At 36.9% G+C, this 19,858-nt stretch overlaps 1 protein-coding gene and 1 pseudogene across 24 annotated transcripts in view; one reads left to right on the top strand and one right to left on the bottom strand.

The window, feature by feature from the left end:
• Positions 1 to 19,858, bottom strand: part of R3hdm1 (R3H domain containing 1) — a 144,859-nt gene that overhangs the window by 51,152 nt on the left and 73,849 nt on the right. For 10 of the 24 annotated variants that reach the window (XR_015635199.1, XR_015635200.1, NM_001134867.2 and 7 more), the window contains 10 exons: positions 16,664 to 16,778; positions 15,714 to 15,792; positions 10,162 to 10,221; positions 9,938 to 10,078; positions 6,297 to 6,405; positions 6,106 to 6,201; positions 3,743 to 3,780; positions 3,609 to 3,659; positions 3,282 to 3,508; positions 788 to 1,042 (listed from right to left, as the gene is read on the bottom strand). Coding sequence is in view for 22 of the 24 variants with exons in the window: in NM_001134867.2 (NP_001128339.1) it covers positions 788 to 1,042; positions 3,282 to 3,508; positions 3,609 to 3,659; positions 3,743 to 3,780; positions 6,106 to 6,201; positions 6,297 to 6,405; positions 9,938 to 10,078; positions 10,162 to 10,221; positions 15,714 to 15,792; positions 16,664 to 16,778 (1,171 nt within the window). In the remaining 2 variants the exon portion in view is untranslated. Of the gene's footprint in view, positions 1 to 787; positions 1,043 to 3,281; positions 3,509 to 3,608; positions 3,660 to 3,742; positions 3,781 to 6,105; positions 6,202 to 6,296; positions 6,406 to 8,248; positions 8,382 to 9,937; positions 10,079 to 10,161; positions 10,222 to 15,713; positions 15,793 to 16,663; positions 16,779 to 19,858 lie in introns of those variants that run through there. The other 14 variants (NM_001443613.1, XM_087580683.1, XM_087580687.1 and 11 more) reach the window with 5 other exon arrangements.
• Positions 17,674 to 17,799, top strand: LOC120096429 (U2 spliceosomal RNA; annotated as a pseudogene).

The following is a 19,858-nucleotide window of genomic DNA, read 5'->3' as shown; positions in this document are numbered from 1 at the left end:
CTCAGTCATCTCTCTAGCCCTTTAGAAATATTTTGCTTGTAACAAACACAGTAGAGTCTGGACCAATACACTATCAAATTGTATATGGTTAAAAGTAAATGTGTAATAACATTCATTATCATTAGTTAATGTCAAGGTCTAAGAACATATACTATCAATATTAATTTATAACAACTACCGTGTTTTGTTTTTTTTAAAGAAATGTGGTTCAGATTTTCTTAAATAGAAAGCAATCACCAAGCTGGGAGGTGGTGACACATGCCTTAATCCCAGGGGAGGCAGAGGCAGGTGGCTCTCTGAGTTCAAGGTCAGTCTGGTCTACAGAGCAAGATTCAGGACAGTCAGAAGCACACATAGAGAAACCCTGTCATGAACCACCACCAACGAAAGTAATTACCACATTCTCAAAGACATTAGAAGTTTTTTTCCACTTGGTTCTTCTTCATACAGTAGATATTATTTACCACAAAATAAAATGATATACCACATAAAAGTTCTCGCAAAGGTATTGATTCACTTTAATGGAATGAACTGTTGTTTTATTATAGTCAAGTTCTTACTTAGTTACACATCATAGATGGCACATGGGGAAAACTGTCATATAATAAAATGTTTAACATTTTGCAGCCTAAACACTTGTATTAAAGTTTTCAGGACAAAGACAAATTATTTATCAATATTAAAAAGCTATCAGCATATGTACATTTAAATAATACATTTTTTAAAGTATCCCAATTTTCAGATATTTCCTGCTAAGTCAACTACAATAAATTGTCTGGATACCCACCTGTTTGTGGGTTGATCAGAATACTGCCAGGTGGTATGCCAGTCGCTTCCAAGGGAAGCAAAAGGAAGCTAGTGCTAGGAGATGCACCTTGACCATTGAGGCCCCCATCAAAGGAAAGAGAACTGTGATTGCTGGCTGCCGGGTAGATGACAGGTGCGCCATGAGAAGACTGGCTAAGAGCTGAGCCTGGCAGAGGCTGCTGGGTGTGAGAGAGAGAGCCTGTAGAGGACCCTACACTACCTGAAGACTCAGATCCTAGGGGAAGAGTAATGGAAAACATGGAATTAAACAGAGAAACTTCATATAAAGACACAAGTTTAAAAACCTAGTAACAGTACAGTTCACATTATGCCATATGCAGTTACAATGTGACAGCAATGGCTACTACAATTTCCTGCATAGTGCTTCTTTTTAGCTTATTCTCCTAAACATAATTTTAATATACCAAACAGCAGCACAGAAGTTGTCAGAAAAGTCATAGCTAAAGCATGCAATTACCAAGATTACAGTAACCCCAGCCAGACAGCCAAAGAAACATATTACTGACACTCAAAAGGACAGGTTACATACATGTCAGCGTTTAAATTAACAGGAATATACAGGTAACAAATTCCCCAAGTAAAAGAACGTGGCACGGCAAAATGCCTAAAACCTGACGTTTCAGAAATACTTAGCTATAAGGACACAAAGATTAAGCATGGCATGAGAAACAATAAAAAAGATAAATTATCCTTTAAAAGAAGCAACTGCCAAGTTTCACTACAGAATTTCATCTCAGTTTATAACTAGCATCTTCCTATAATGTAAACTCAACTATCTTTTCCCCCTTTACCTAGTGACAGAAATAGTATCAAAAATATTTCATATATTTATGTTAACACCAGCTTAAAATTTATTTACCATATTTCATTTAATTTCATGGCTGAATTTGATTGCTCTCGACTACAGTCTATCTCACAGGGACTGCAGCTGTCACTAACTTTGAAAGCATAAAGACTGAAGGTGGACAATGAAACAATGAACCGTACAGGTTCAGATCGTACTTGCAGTTAATTAGGTTGTAACGACAGGGGCTGACTCTGGGAAAAAGGTTTTAATGAGTAATTATGACACTCTATACAGACTGCCTTCTGAACAAAGCCTTTATTCTAAGTCACATTAAAATGACACTTCAACTCTATCATTTATCTTTTATCTTTTTTTCTGAGACAGGATTTTTTTGGGTAGCCTCAGTTGTCCTAGAACTCAGAGAACCACCTGCTTCTGCCTCCTGAGTACGAAGATTAAGGGCGTGCATCAACATGGGAAAACATTATCAGTTTTACCTATTAAATGACTAAAACATTCTACTGTCTCTTATGATAAAATAACAAAAGTTACTTTTTCAATTATTATTATTATTATTATTATTATTATTATTATTATTATTATTATTGTGTGTGTGTGTGTGTGTGTGTGTGTGTGTGTGTGTGTGTATGGAAAGTGTACTGTACTGATTGGCTGAACAATCAAGTTATTAAAATGTTATTTTAGGCCAGGCATGGTGTTGTACACATCTTTACCTCCAGTATCTGGGAGGCAAAGGCAGATGAATCTTGCACTCTCTAAATGACTTCTCAAAATATTTATTTTCCTTTGGTTATGACCAAATTACAGTGTACACGGATAAGTACACAAATTTTAAAAACATAAAATTTACTGACTTTAGCAGTATTATATCAACTAAGACATTTTCAATAGATTTATATTTTAAGAGGGGAATGCAACTCAAAAACATTAGAAATTTAAAGCATTAAAATATTAAAAAATATTTTTGCCTTAATATACCTTCCAAATGTAGTTGTACAATACTCATTTTATATTTAACCTAATCCAAACAGGCTAGAAATAGCCATTTCTGACTTCCATGTTTATTTTGAGATTAAAAAAAATAGATAAACAAAAGTCCTAAAAGACACATGAGATTCTGTACGCTCTGCTCCGTAGTGAATAACGAGAGAAGTTGCTATGACCAATGCAACTCAAGTACAGCAGCCAAAAGAACCAGCAGATTATTTAAATTTCTATTTATAGTAGTTGTTTTATTATTTTTCTTTGGTCTTAAAATTTTCTCAAAATTTTATTCATTTCTTATAGGATAAGTCATGAAAAACGCAACCAATATCCGACAGCATGAGATGCATCTAACATTATGCAATCCTAGGCGAGAAGCAATGCTTTCCAACCAGAAATGAGCATCGAAGGGTGTCCAGTCACCTCCTAATCACATTAAGTTTACAAAGCAGCAGACAAGGAGATGCACTTCAGTTTATGATTCTATCTCCAGGTCAAAATGAGTCCTAGTGTCAGGATGGCAATCTCTCCTCTGCTCTGTAGGTGTCTACAGAGCTGAAGGTAACTTTGTATTGTGGGATAATTAGAACCATGTGATAAGGAGCTAAGACTTCAGGCAGAGGAACACTGTGACTGCACAGTTCTAAGTAGACACTTATACCTGTTTTTGAAAGCCTGCCTATGCTTTTGCTGCTTCCAGAACTATCACCTCTTGTCAGGACCGAGATTCCGCTAAAGCTGCTGGCTTTGGTTACAGCGGGTTTCAGGTTTCGGAGGGAGCTGTCTGAATCTGTGCTGCTCCAGGGTCGTGGCTCTGAGTATTTCAACTCATTTTCAGTGCTGCTCTGATGGCTGTTTGTTGATCGCCCTGAAGCATCTTTATTAACTCTGTAATTTAGAAATAAAACATTGAAAAGTTAATTGGGGGAATGGGCAGGAAGAGAAAAAACTAATTTTTAAACATTGGCTGGAAAACATGCTTCTATACCTAAATATCTGGCGCCTCTGCTGGGTACCAATAGTGTCCTCATCTGGAATTCTGTTGGCATTTTAATAAAACATTTTAATTCTTATTAGCATCAACCAGATAATAACTAGAATAGATATTAATTTTTTTCTTACCTTTTGTCAATAATGTAGTTTTCTTGGGAACACAGGGACTGGAAAGAAAAGGTAACAAGTTTGTCAAATATACAATGTCATCTGTACATCAATGGTAACAACAACAAAGAAGTCATATATAGTAACTTTAAGAGTATATTTCTAAGGGTGAGAGCAATGGCTTAGAGGCTAAAGGCTAGGTGTACAACTAAAAATATAAGAATATTCCTTTCAAAAGATTCAATTTTTCATGGCTTGGAGACACTATGATTATTTTTAATAGACATATCTTAGAAGTCAGGCACTTTCAAATTAATTTGAAATTTCAATAGCCTTCTTAAAACAGATGACCTGTTATATTAATTACATTTTATTAACATATTTAATGCTGATAGATTCTAGCTAATTCACGAAGATTTGATTAGTGGTGACTAAAAGCTAATGAAGGGACTGGAAAGTTGGCAGGTAAAAGCACCCGATGCCAAGCCTGGAGCCCTGAGTGAGGCCAAGCCCTATGCCGCACAAGGTGAAGGTCAGGAACCAACTCCTAGAAGCTGTCTTCTGACCTTCTTTCTCACACGTATACACACAGTCACAAACATAAATGAGCAAATCAAAGAATAAAAACTGATCTGTTCACTGCCCCACAGGGACTATTTCTATTTGTGGCCGTGCTAACACAGAACATATGGGTAAAGCAGAGAGTAAGCAAACAGGTGGTAAGGACTTGTAGTCAAATTCCTGCTGTGCTGCCAAACCAAGTCAGGTAATGGTCACTTCTGTTTGTATCACAGCAACAGTCTTCTAAAGAGTTCCATAGTTACCAAGTTTTGTCCTATTCCTTCACTTTATAGAGCAGAAACCAAAGCAAGCTCTCCAAATTCTAATTCTCCCAGCTTTCATGACTCCTTGACACAAGGGTCAGGAACAAATGGTCAACCACCTGTCTTTATAAATAGAGACTGACCGGAACATAACCACACTCATGTACTACAGCGGCCGTCAGACCAGAGTCACTTTCAGCACATACAAATGCATGGCTCACGATGCTTAAATATGGATCACACGGCCTTCTGATGTAAGACAAAAACAACTGCACCTGAATTTCAGCTACCAGATCAAAGGTTTAGAGCCACGGCACCACATTCCTGAGTATTTCTCCAGTCTGAAGCCCCCTTACTTATGGCATCTGCCAGCTATGTCAGATACTATGTTGGCTACTCTAAAACATTCAGGTTTTTTTTTTTCACTTTTTTTTTATTGGATATTTTATTTATTTACATTTCAAATGTTATCCCCCTTCCCAGGTTCCCCTCCATAAGCCTCCTCCCCCCACCTCTATGAGGGTGCTCCCCCACCTGCCCACTCACTCCTACCTCAGCACTCTAGCATTCAGTTCTTTGTATTTCAAGTTTTCCCTTCCTCGAGAGCCTCGAAAGCACTGCTTTCCAACGTGAACTTGGTACTCTCAGCAGCTTACTCTCCAGGCCCTTTCTAGTCTGACTCTGTAGTGCTTCTCTCTGCTGTGACTCTATTACACCTTCATGCGTCTCTGTGATTCACACAACTTGTCAATGGCAGAATGCCATCTAGTTTATAGAACATTGAAGGAAACACTTCTCTAATATAGATGCTGAGTTCAGCAGACCAGTATTAAAGTCCCTACGCAGCCATTTTCTAGGTCTACTCATTCTTTGTATAGCTTTCTCTCGCCTCAGTTTTTCTATCTGTAAAATACAATTATGATCATGCTGACCAGAAAGGGTCATTTAGTGGACTATGACTGTCCGTGTACATGGTCTTTAGTGTCCAGCATAGCAGTATTATTTATTGTTTTGCTTTCAACAAAGGGGACACCTCTTTCTGTGTTAGGGAAATCATACATTATATTCCTTTACATTATATCCTTGAAAAGCACTAACTACTGCAAAGAACAGGTGCATATCAATGTTGGCAAAGCCAAATAGGCGTAAAACAATTAGTCATGCAGATGTCTCTAAGCCTCATCACTGAGAAAGCAGATAATACTATTAATCTAAAAGATGAACTCACTTTATTTTATAAGACACAAGTTGTAAGTTCACTACAAAGTAAGATTTAAGTTAACAATGTTATAAAAACCCTGTTTGTCACAAGCTTTAAAAAGTAACACAAATAGCAACTTATTCCCATGCTCTCTTGCCGCCTGTGGTCTACCTCTGTACAGTTTTGGTAAAACTTCATTCTCTTGTTCCAATGTACTATCAAATTCAGATGAACAGAACACCTACTTCAAAAACATGGCCTGATGTGTATGAACCAATACGGTTTTAAGTATTATGAGCGATACTATCTGGGGCTACATCACAGAGCACACAAAGTCCTAAGGGTGAGCTGGCACGTACGTCTTGGGAGAATATCCTGTCTCTAGCTCTCTGGTACTCTTCTTCTCTTTCTTCTATGGATTTGCTTCTCCTGTCATCTTTTAAACGTATTCTCATCTACAGAGGGAAAAACAACTGATTATTAGGAAAATGAACTATTGGTGCACTTAAAGGTTGCATTTAAAATAACGTTACATTTTTCTCACGATTACCTGGCTATCGTCTTTGTCAAAGCTAGAGTTATCTCTCTTAAGGATGTAACGTTTCTGAAAGTCTTCACCTCTGTCATCCTTAATATGCTCATTAAATTTCTGATCAGGTCTGAAAAACAGAAACAAAACAAAGGAACAACAAATTTAATGTACAATAGTTACATAAGTGAAAAATATGATATGCAAGGTAATAAAAGTGTTAATTTATGAGTGCTGCTTCAGACACACTACTATTATCTCACTTTATCATGGTAAGATTCCCGTGAGGAAGCATTATTCTAAAGAGGCCTTATTAAAACTAGCACGGGCTTTGGCATCAGACTGTTTGGGTTGAAGTCTAGCTTTTTAACACAGTACTAGCTTTAAATATGCTCTTCCTTCCTATTTTCTCACGTATGAGATGGGAACTATATACTTTATCTACCCAATAGGGTTTTTCTAAAGACGAAATGAACTGGTGATCAAAGAGCCCTCAGCAGAAATCTGTCACTGCAGGAAACCCTGAGGAAACTGAACTCCAAGTGGTCAAAGCACCTGTGCAAAGTCAAGACAGAAGCACAAGACTAAGCCACAGTCGGGGCGGGGCCCAGGGCTGTCTTCTGTTAGGTTGACACCTATGCTACAGGGACCAGGAAAAAGGAAGCATTCCATCACATGCACTACACTCCCACAGTCTTCCATACCATAAAACGACAGCAAGCAAGCTGCTTTCCACTAACTTAAACAGTTAGAAACAGTAAGCTCTTAAGTAGAGGTGAACACTGAGCTCGAAAGTTTAGTACACATTCTATAGTACAATGTTTTTGTTCAGATTAGAAATGCTTCAAGTTTCACTAAGACCTATAAGACAGACAGATGATTAAGGACAGTAGACATTAAAGTTATGTAAAAATGACCTCCGCCAATATATTATGAGCTCCAGTAAGTCAATTCAATCAAAAGTCTGTGGCTTATTACCATTTTACATTGGAATTACTCCTTTGAAATATATAATATAAAACATTTAATACATCTACAGAAAGTCTAATAAATTCTCTATAAAGTTTCCTTTATGTATAGTTCAAATACATATTTATATAAGCAATCTGAGAATACCATGAACAAAATTTCATTTCTGTGAGACAGTGTCTCACTGTGTAGCTCTGGCTAGCCTAGTACTTGCTCCGTAGACCAGGCTGGCCTTTTTCAGCGTGTTTCTGAGTGCTGGGATTGAAGGTGTGCAATACCATGCCTCACAAGCAAGAAACTTTATTCATAAACCCAAGCAATGACATTTCAGCAAACCAAGACAAGACATTTCATTATAAATACAATCTAAAGATCATGGATAATACTTGTTCCAATCTAGTGAATATTCTTTTCCTTTTGCAACAGGGTCTTATTGTGTAACACTGGCTGGTCTAAAACTTGCTATGCAGACCAGGCTGGCATCAAGCACAGAGATTCCTACTGCTTCTACCCACTGAATCCTAGGATTAACGGCATGTGCCACCACTCATCTCATCTACAAAAATGTTAATAAAACACCGGAGCCGACTCCTGTAAACTATACAAAAGATTTAAAGATGAGAATTACTGAAGCGAGATGAAGAAATGTATACTGTAAATGATGAATGAAACAGAGCAGATGATTTCCAAAAGGGGGGGGGAATCCACATCAGAGTAAAGGAGAAGACAAGAACACAATGCTTCATGACCAGAATGATGAGAAGTCTGCTATCTTTGGGAGTCTGAAAGGCTATGTATTTAGAACTGACCATGACAATATGCCACTTGTCACAGGACTGCTTCATTTACTTTTATTACTTGTAGTTGTAACTATGTGAGAGACTCTTGTTCTAAAAGTGAACTCTACAGTTTAACCAAGGCCCTGGCAACTTTTCTAAGAACAGCTGGATTCCCACACAAAGTAATATTGGCAGGCATTTCAGCTAACCTTAAGACTGTCTTACCTCTTTCTTTTAAAGATTCCTGAATTTACTGCCCTGCAATCGGCAACTTCCCGCTCCATTGAGACACCCCAGTGGACACTCGGTTGTTGACATCCACAACACCACTGGTTCAAGGCTGGAGCGGGTAATCTCCCTATGAGGAAAAGGTAAGTTTGTTTTTATTCAATGTGGAGCAGATCTCTAAGGTTTTCTGATTTACATATCCCAGAAGATATTAAGTAAGAATACAGTGTAACTTCAATGATCTGAAACAATTAATTATAATTACATTAACCCATAATTTGTAAATGTCTCTGCTTAACTAAATTTTGATTACCTTTACGAACAGAACCCTTAAACTTTTCTGATATCATTCACAGAATTCAAATAACTGAGGTTACACTGTATTGAAAACCTTAGAGAGTTGTCAGTCAAAATGTTAGTCAATGCCTGCTAATGTTCATGTGTTTGGGCATCCAGCAGCTCTGAGTAATGTTGAAAGGAACTGGTTAAAGCGAGTGCAGTTCTAGCCACGTTCAGTCTCACCTGTGTCTTACTGGGCACTGTCCTACTTTACTCATTATATAATTAGCTGGGAAAGGGTTGACAAAAGATGCTTCTACAAGACCAGTGAATAGACACGATGAAATTAAATCAGATTTATATTTTCTAATAATTTATATTTTCTAATAATTCTCAGAGATTTAGGAGGAATTTCTGTCAAAGACACCTTTTACTAATTTTAGTTTAAGAATAGTCATTTAAAAAATGAAACACACCTATTTGGTTGACAAAGAGACTGTCTCAAATGGAAGAGCCTCAATTTTGCTTCAGCAAACGATATGGCAACTATACGAGCAAAGGTCATGATTATGGAGGGGACAGATGAATTAAATATAACTCTGTAAAATGAATGATACAAAGACAAGACTCTGGGGCATGCCTGACCTCAAGAAAGCAGAGAAGCAACGAAGTGAAGAGCATTATCTGTGGCACTTGAAATTGATGGCTACTTATTACCTCAGGTTCTTTTCTACCATAAGCGAAAATGACACCAAGAAACCTTTTGCACCATGTGTGGTGGCACAGGCCTATAATCCTAGTGCTCAAGACCTTTTCATACCACTGAGCTATGTGCTCAGCTTGTTAAAGCAGGTGCTTTTAAACAGAGGGTTCTTCCTAAGCATTAAAGATTCCCTCAGTCAATCGGATATTGCCCAAGAAAGGAACGCAGCAGTAAGAAAGTCACTACACTAACCAGGAGTTCCGGTTTTTTCAGATTTGAGGTAGAAAAAAAAAAAAGAAAGAAAGCTAGCCAGCCAGCTACACACAAACAAAACAAAACAAAACAAAACAAAACAGGATTTTGGAAATGATAATGTGAGAGTGTCAAAACTTGTTTACTGCTTCTTTTTTAAAATTATTTAAACAAATTCCCTGAAGGTGGTCACAGATACCTAAATAATTTTAAAACTTCATTAGGAGTGGTTGTCAAACATGGTGGACAGCATGTCCTCCAAGGTGCTATTGCTGTTCCTCAAACAAGTCTCGCCTTCCTTACTGAATCCAGGTCTGCATTTTGCTCCTAATGAGATAAATGTACTTTTTGGCTTTATTGCATAAAGTTATGAGGCAGTTTACTGTAGATGGAAGGTGCTGTAGAAAGGCAAGCATTAGTCCACAGACGACAGCATAACTCTGTCCACTTACATTCTGGTGTTGCTAGTTTTGTTCACTATGACAGACTTCCCACTCTGGTCAACATTGTGGTCTAATCCAAAGTAGGCAGCCACTCTGTGTAACAGCATCCTGTGGTAAGATGTCATCGGGGGAAACTTCTTACGTGGGGACCTGAAGGGAAAACAAGTGCCAATTTAGTAAGTCAAGGAGAATTACAATGACAATCTCTTTTCTTGTTAAATGTGAGAACTTACTCATTATTACCAATGAAATCTAAAATTTCTTGTTCCAATTTCAGCAGCATCATTCTGTCCCTGAAAGAAAGTATGAAGACTCTTACATGTAAAATTTGGCATTGAAGTGTAATCATAAATGTCAACAGGTTATGGATTTACATAGCTAACTCCCTCCCTAAAAGCAATATATTCAGAGATATCATAAGCCCAATCAATGCTAGAGGATTTTATAAGAATTCTAAAAAAGAAAAGTTGTAAGAGAACGAAGAAAGGTCATTTTTTTTCAGTGTAATGTTTTATGGTAGGGTTGTCCACATGCACTAAATGGACAGGACAGAGTATATCCTAAGAGCCCAACTATATTATCTTGAGCTCCATAGAAACCGTGCCCTAGAGAACGCGATTCTATTAATAGTAATAAGGAATACTCCTAAGGGAATCCAATGCACTTACTCCTCACTCTGCTGAGTTCCCACTATTAGATTGAGAAAACTTCTCATAAAATGAAAATGAAGCAAAGACATTCACTATCTATTGAATCAGTCCTCCAATAAGAATTGGCATGTGCTACTTTTGATACCTAGGGTTCTATCCACAGCACTTAGGCTGTAACAAGTCAACTGAATCATTCCTCTTGGTTCTTATACACTGAGAATATGGCTCTAGGGTTTTCTTCTACTTCCTGCAGATTTCCTGTTCACATGGGAAACAAAACAAAAATCTCTCAGAATCTGAAAGCTAGATATAGTGTTATAGATTGTATTGTAAAGATGTTAAGTTCAAAAAAGCAAGGTCTAAGGAATTCTCTAAGATAAATACTACAGAGCAGAATCTTCTAAAATTTACGCAAGAGCTGGCAGCCTCTTCTTGGGTCACTTGAAAGCCTGTGCACCAGTACTGACTTTGATCCTCCCCATGCACTACAAAGGAAGTCTCATAAGACAATAACGACCTTAGTCTATGCAATTCTTCAACATTAACTGTTTATACTTATGTACAAAAAGAGAAAACTATGCTTACAAAAGATTTCAAATCTAAATCCAAAAATATGAGTATATTTTAATGCAAATTCTAGCAATATCCAACTTTTCCCTCTGACCTGATTCTCCTTTGCTATTTCTCAGCTCAACAAATGGGACAAGCTTCTGCTTACAGTGGCATGACCGACTGAGAATTTCAGTTGACTGCATCCTATGTTTGTGTGTGGTGGGGGAAGCAGGAAAGAATGTATTCCACTCTTGATGGTGTACATATACAGAGACACACAGAGGTCCAAGCTGGGTTGTCTTTTGATAACTTTCTACCTTTTCTCCCCCCTTTTCTTTTCTTTTTTTTGAGACAGGGTCTTCCACTGAACCTGAAGCTCAGGCTTGTCTGGCTGGCTAGTGAGCAGCTAAGACTTTTCCGTCTCAACCTCCCAGCACTAGGATTATAGGCATGCACTGCCACGCCCAGCTTTCTTTTATTAAAAAATTACTTCTATATATGTTTATGGAAGTATAAATGCAAGTATGCAGATGCTCTTAGAAGCCAAAGTGGGATTTCTTACACTCCCTGGGGCTAGTCATAATAAACTGCCCAGTGTGAGTCCTGGGAACCACACTCTTTTCCTTTGAAGCAGCGAGCACCAAGTGCTCCTAACCTTGTGTCCTCTCTCCAGCTCCTAAGCTGAGCTACTCACACCAGTGCTGGATCTAAATGTAGGCGATCATGTGTGTCAAATACCTTACCAATTGAGAGCCATCTCGTCAGTTCCATTTTTTCCTACTGATTTTTTTTTTTTATTCTTTTAAAGACAAAATCTTATTGACTTGTTCAGGCTAGCCTTGAACTCAAGTTGTGATCCAGAAAGTCCTTGAATTTGTGATTCTTCTGTCTCAGTCCCTGTTAAGTAGCTCATATTACAGACCTGTACCATCAGGCCCAGATATTTTTTGTTGTTTTCTTTTAAAGAGTCTTGCTTTGGAATCCAGGCGATCTTAAAATTTAAGAGTCCTCTGCCTTTTCCACATGAATTCTTGGATTACAGGTGCACACTGTATCCTGCACCACTCCATGTAATTCTCCTCCTGGGTTAAGTTTTGCTGACAGTTTTGTCTCCCTTCTACAGCTCTACTGCCACACGCCAGGATCTAAGCAAGCAGGATTTCAACATTTTCTCTGTTCTGATCTAACCTCTTCTATGTGGAGCATGCATAATAGTCCTTAAGAACACTAGGTAACCACAGCATTCCTTTGGTTTAATCTGTCAGAGGTTTGCCATTGCCCTTAGAATTCAAATTTTGTACAATGCCTACAGGATAAACATGAGCTAGGCTCATTTCCTGGTGAACTCACAAATGCTCATTGTTCTGAATTACCTCTGCTCTACCTTGCTCCCTAAGAACCTCTTGCACTATATTATGCTTGCCCAGAACATTCTTCTATATTGTTGTAAACTCTTCTTTTGTATAGTTACAATCATGTACATATGTAGGTTATACATATGTAGTTTATAAAAGTTATGTTTTGCAGGAAATAAAACTATCTCATATAAAGTATTTATATAACCTTCCATTAAATTTGGGGAAAGGACAGAGGATTATTTTCTTTTATAGAAATCACCCCATGAAACAGACTCATTTGCTTAACTATTAGATCTTCTTTTTCTTAAAAAAAAAATAGAATTATTTATTTTATTGAGTGTTTTGCCTGCATGTGTATCTGTGTACCGTGTGTGTGCCTGGCACACGTGGAGGACAGAGCCATCCAATCCCATGGCATTAGATAAACAGAAGGTGTGATCTTAGGTGCAGGGTTTTTCCCTCAATCCCTAGATCTTATTTTTCATCTGAACTTTTGGGGTCAAATTATTTTGAGATGATATAATTTTCAGTAATTTTTCCATTTTTACAAACTGTCTTACTAAAAACATAAATGAAGCAGCAGCTTATTTAATAGAGTTCGCAGTGCACTTAAACTGATCTTCTGCACATGAAATAAATAGCTGATTGAAGAGATTTTAAATGTTCTTTGGGTTGAATGTACTGCAATTAGAGAAAAGAAATCCTACTGTGTCAAGGAAAAGGGAAAGAAAAAAAAAAAAAAAAAAAAAAGGAAACCTAACAATCCTATAAGCCATTGATAGAGAGTCAGGCTTTTCTTCCCTAAACTGGTAACCTATTGATTGCAGATGATATCTGTATCATTATCATCTCTATCCATTATAATTTTCTGCACTGCTAGTAGAATGTACTAGAAAAATAAGGAACAATAATTTTCCTAGGGTCTTAATTTACCTATTCTGCTTTCTATTCACTGTAGTAGTTCAAGATCCTAAAAATTAAAATCTGTATATTAATAAGGTTATAAGAATTTTGGTACTGGACATAAGCTAAAAAAATAAAGTGATATACACAACTATTAAACCCATAAAAAAGGATTTCCATAAAAATAACACAAAACCACTTAGTTAAATGAAGGAATAATAATCTGTGGGTTTTCAGTGTTCTAGTCATTGTAACATAACTAACTGTAGAGACAATACGGCAAATTCAACAAAGAGAAAATAAAAGTGGACCCTCAGGTTGCCCACCACTCAATGCTTGCGCCCTGGTCACATTTCTGCAACATGTGAAACACAAGTGGTACAAGTGATGCAGCACTGCTCTAAACATGTCATTGTTAGGAGGACTTAACGAAAATACAGAACTAAATACGAGCAAAACCAAATTACTTAAAAAAAAATCCTTTATCAAGATTAGTCCAGTGTCTTGCTTCCTTCCACACAGTTATACAATACAGCTGCCTGTAATACTTTATGGAACTCAAATGTAGGTATAACACTAACAAGGTGTAAAATTATATCAGTTAAATATGACTCTATCAAACATACTTTTCAGGTTTCTTGCTTCAAGCGTACAGTAACTGGCTAGTGAGGTCTCTTAAAAAACTTCTTGCGATCAGAAAAATCTAGATACTTCATTACTTAGCATTTTAAATTAAGTCTAATAGTCTGAGAATTAAAATAGAAATGATTTAATGATCTAAAGATAAAAAGTTGAAGGCTTGGGGCTAAGGGTCAGTTTAGCATGCATGAGACCCATAGTTCAATCTCTAGAACTGCCAAAAATAAAAAATAAAAATACAGTCCTAATGAAATAGCTCAGCAGGTAAAAGAGCTTTCTGTCAAGTCTAATGACCTGGTTGGATACACACACACACACATTTTTATTTTACATGTGTACATGATTGTGTCAATATATACCAGCCGTGTGTGTGTATGTGTGTGTGTGGGTACCCATGGTGGTCATAAGAGGATGTGGGATCCCCAGGATCTGGAGTTACAGGCATTTTGAGCTGCCTCATGTGGCTGTTGGGCACTGACCTCGACTCCTCTGGTTTTTACAGCAGCTGAACACCTTCTTTACAGTATTTGTTAGACTTTAATTATGTAGTATGTGCCTCTAGCAGAGATAGTGAATACCATATGCCTTCCTCATATTTACATAAAATGCCAATAAGGTTTTGTTCAGTGAACTAATGAATCTATTTTTCTCCTGAGACTAAGAAATACATTTAAATCAGGAAGGCGTCATGCAGAGCAGCCTGTCTTCTTGTTCACTTCCTATTGATGGTCCTTCACGTCTATCACTCTTTAAAACATTTTTTTTTTAATTTTTTGAGGCTGTAATATAATTACATTACTTCCCCTTCCCTTTCCTACACCCAAACCTTCTCATATACCCATCCTTGTTTTCTTTCAGATATGTAGCAAAAGAGACCATTTTTAATTTTGGTGGATCTCCTTCAGAGCTAAGTCCAAAACTGAGTATCAAGTGAGTATTAGATGCAGCAAATCTTGAATAAGAGCAATGGCCGACAATCATGCTGGAGCAAATCTCAACAAAATTCCCGGAGAGACAAAAGCTATGACTCACATTATCTCCCAGGAGCTCCTCCTTAGAGACGGTCTCATCTTTATCCCACTGCTACCTAACTACCACACTGGGAAGTTAGAAAGTGAAGGAAGAAAGGTTCTCATCCATGAAAGTGCTGGTCAGGTGTATTGTGGATAACCTTTTAGAGGCCCTCAAAAGACCGTGCCAGGAAGTTTAAAACTAATCAACTCATATTCTGGGCAAAATGGATTTCACAATTCAAGTACTGACTCAAATGAACTCTAAAAAGCTTTCGATTGTAAGTTTCTACACTAAACAAGAAAGAAAAAGATTTACTCATACTGAGTGAGTAGATCTGGTTCTTACTCAGATGGGAGTGTGTTATGCATAGATGTTCATGATTCAATCTACCTCTTAATTCCAATTCCGCGTCTCTGGATGTGTAGCAGTGAATTCCTGAGAGTGCCTAAGGAATAGGAGTATATTCCCATACCATGGTAACATGCATAATGCAGAGATAATTACATCTGAATTTGGTGGACAAATACCTTAGTCCTAAAAGACTGAAAGTTACTGGTATACGTCTAGCTGCAATCTTATCCTAACATTCAAACTCAATAATAAAAAAACATAAACAGCAAGATTATGGTACTCTAGAAACAATGTAAACCTTATAAATTTAATTTTTACCTGGGATTGTTTTTTAATGTATTTACTAAAAATTCATGTAGATCTATGCCAGTTGAATCAGTGTATTCTTGACTGGAATCTAAAAAACAACAACACAAAAACCCAGTATAAAGTTGTTTGAACATAAATCCCTTTCCCTTTTGTACATTATGTCATTTTAAGTAAGATGAAATGTCCAATGCAGAGAAAAATGATTAGGCAGGAAGATGGAACCTAGCACGGCGGCAGAAGGCCACTCTCCCCACGTCAGACTAATTTATATATACTGGCTTCTCTACCGATCCGTACTCAGCACATTCTCATGCTCAAACATGCTGCCTTAGGTGAAAACGGACTCTATTACTTCTGACTGTAGCGAATGTACACAGCCTGATTCACAAGACTGTATCTAAATGAAAGTAATTTGGAAAGAACGTTATTTCTAAAATTACTTAAGATTCCCGAAATTCTGTTACAAAGCTTTGCTTTCAAAGATTTCTCAAATACTGATATATATTTATTTTCTTTACATGACAGTTCATAAATAGAGTATTTTTATTGAACTCAAATGTTCTTTATGAAGACAAACATTCTAGGGCTTGCATCAATATTCTTCATATGGTACCAGTTTAATATATCAATAAGGAATCATGAGTAGTGATATACCTAGTGGAGCCAATATTATTACACAAACTATAATTTTGGCATTTAAACATTAGTGAGATCAGTAAGAGATTTTTAGGGTCATTTTCCTTAGTAACTCAGATTTATGTTGTAATTTTTGGTTGGAAAATCTCAAAATTCTATATCCATAATCATAATACAGCAGATGAGTAAACATTACATCATCCTTCCAGTCTGCTGTATCATGTTCAAAACAGATGTGACATGTGTTGTTCAAAGGGTAAAGAATTATTGATAATGAAAATAAATTCTTATCTAAAAAATAAAAATAAAAATAAATCACTAACCTCTTGATAGCATTTTTCTGGGTAACTTATCACTGGCTTTTTCTTTATCTGTTTCATCTTTTGAGGGCTTTTCCTCTTTTTCAAATGATTGTGTTAACTGTATCTGAATTTTCTCCTGTTGGAAGGAAAAATTAGTTACTCAATGATAATATAAACTGATTCAATATTAAGTATTAGCACTTCCTAAGTAATTCAAAACTGTATGACAGACTAAAAGGAGAAGAGATTTTTATTTAATCCAACTAAAGATTCTAAATTAGAAAGCAACTTAAGTCAGGTGTGATAGTACAGGCCTTTAATGACAGCGCTCACAGGCAGAGGCAGGAGAATCTTTGAGTGCTGTGAGCTCAAGTCCAGTCTGTTCTACATAGTTAAACCCCATCTCAAAATGAGCAAACAAAAAATGTCTTGACAAAAAAAAAAAAAAACAAAAAAAAAACCTTAAAACAGTATGTTCAGCTAGGTATGGTTGGCACACACCTTTAAACCCAGCAATAAGGAAACGAAGGCAGGTGGATCCCTGAACTTGAGACCAGTTTGGTCTACATAGTGAGTTCCAGTCCAGCCAGAAACATAAGGAGATGCTGTCTCAAAACCAAAACCAAAGCTACACCTAATATGTTCATTTGAATTTTTCAATTAAAGCTTATCTTCAAAACTGTTTGAGGATATAAATTTTTCCTATTATAGTTTTTTTAAAGATTTATTTACTTTAATATATGAGAATACACTGTCACTGTCTTCAGAAACACCAGAAGAGGACATCAGATCCCATTATAGATGGTTGTGAGTCACCATGTGGTGACTGGGATTTGAACTCAGGACCTCTAGAAGAGCAGTCAGTGCTCTTAACCGCTGAGCCATCTCTCTAACCCCTCTTGTTATAGTTTTAGTGCATTTGTTTACAAAACACTCTAGACGTCAGAACTCAGTTCTTCTTCACTTACTGTTCCAGTGGAGATACCAGACATGACAACGAAATTATGTTAGCATCAGGAAAACAATTAACAATCGCTTCTCGGCCTTTTGGCTAAGATCAAGTGTAGGAAAACAATTAACAAAATTCAGTTTCTTTCTGATAGAGTGTAATGTATCTAGGCTAGCTTTCAACTTGCTAGAGAATGATTCTGAACACCTAATCTTGCCGCCATCTCCCAAGTGCTGGGACTACAAGTGTGCAATTCTACATCTGATGCATGTGGTACCTGGGGCGGAACCCAGGGTTTTGTGCATGCTATACAAGTACTCTATTGACTGAGCTACATCCCTAGACCAAATGTAGTTTCTTGAGTATCCTATATAAGCACACTCCCTTTTTTTCTCTTGCAATACAAATACAATATAAGCAGAAAAGCTTTCAAAATCATGGACCCTGTTTTCTCACTTGAGATTTATATGTCACTGTGGCTCCTTCAATCACCACAAACTGCTTTAGAAAGGCATCAAGTAAGGTTCTGTTTCTTCCTGATATAGAACAACTATGAATTAGCCTTAATGTTCACGACCAAAATGGAGGATAATCTTATGTTGAACATAATACCATTTATATTAAAGCAATTTTAGAACCAGCAGAGATTACTAGAAAATTAATTTATATATCCTGAAAGGCAAAGATCATGTCAAGTTGTTTATTCAAGCAAAATTACAAGAAATATACAATAAACTTTAGGCAATTTAAAGTAGAAGTGTGACCTATTTTTAGACTAAATTAGACTTTTGTTCATGACTTGGCTCTTCTGGATAGTAGTAGTAGAAGTGGTTGGTAACCCAGAGGATACAAAAGATGGGATTCTCAAACACACTGCCAGCACAACTTCTCTTAAACAACTCCCCACCACACATAAAACTGCTAGCACAATCTTGATTATGTATATAAAAAAGTAAGATAATTTGCTACTTTTCTTCTTTCTTCATTTTTTCCTTCCACTCCATCTGAGTTGAAGTGTCAGGGGCTGGGAAGCTGCTCAGTGGCAGAACAATGCTCACAGTGCACCGTCAGCACTGTCCATGGGCAATCTCTACTAGGACAGAGGACTGTCTGTCTTGTGTGGCAGGACTGACTAACCAGTGTGTCATATTTCTGACTTCCATTTCTTTACGAAGCTGTTTCTGTTTCTAATCCGTCCCATAGTTTTCAGATGTTGGTAAATGATAATAACATTGATTTTCAGTTTTCTTTCTTTGCAGCTTCTTACAACTCAGGTGGAAAGCCCAATGATGAAGTCCACGTAGTGGGAAAGACTCCACACTGATTCTTAGACCTTGATTAAAAGATCCTCTCAAAGACTAGCAGGCTTAACTTCTAAATGTTTTCCTGAGTCATAGGCATTAATTTATAGATATTAAATTATTTGTTTAAGATGAACTATTTTTTAAAATGCTAGTAGAGAAGGCTGGAGACTGGTGTCCTGTCACCTGATGACCTTGCTTCCAGTACTTGAATAGAGAAAACGCATTCCAAATGCTGCAGGGTCTAATGCAAACCTATAAATAACTGGAACGGGAAGCACAGCTCCTCACTCTTTACTATGAAAATTATAACATTTGTCATTAAGGTCATTTCCCTATTACAAATTCTTACATGAGTGACATCTCTCTTAAAACTGTTTCTTAACCTTTTTTATAATGAGCTTCACACTATATTAATTCACCAAAGATTAACACACTGAGTGGAAAAGTTGTTGCAAACTGTATCTACCATCCAGGACTAGAACAGATAGTAGAACACCTATTTCCTAGTTCCCTTTCAGGTGTATTTTAGTGTATTTCAGGCATGAAAAAGAGGATTCTCCTTTAAAGAAAAAAGTATCTTTTATTTGGAGAGGCAAAGAGATTATCTAAACTAGAATGATTATGTTTAAGAGAAACTGAAAACAACACAGTAAGTGGGGTAACTGAATTCTGACATACCATCTTATTTAGCTGGTATAACTCCTTTTAAAATGTAAATACAAAATCTGTGATGAACACACACACACACACACACACACACACACACACACAAAGAGACCTAACATGTCTCCTAGTAAGTATTTTTTGTAGGAATTCCTACTACATAGGGTGCCTGTGTGTAGTATATCATAACACATCTCCAATTGTCCCCAACATTTTTCATATAAGGTAAAATAAACAAAGAATTACAAGAATCATGACAGCTTTCCTCAGAAGATACACTTCTCTGTGTCAATACCCTCT

This window comes from Rattus norvegicus, chromosome 13 (genome assembly GCF_021556685.1).
Source record: "Rattus norvegicus strain SHRSP/BbbUtx chromosome 13, alternate assembly SHRSP_T2T, whole genome shotgun sequence".
Taxonomy (NCBI): Eukaryota; Metazoa; Chordata; class Mammalia; order Rodentia; family Muridae; genus Rattus; species Rattus norvegicus.
The sequence above is the reverse complement of the archived record's forward strand: the minus strand, read 5'-3'. Positions and strand labels throughout refer to the sequence as shown.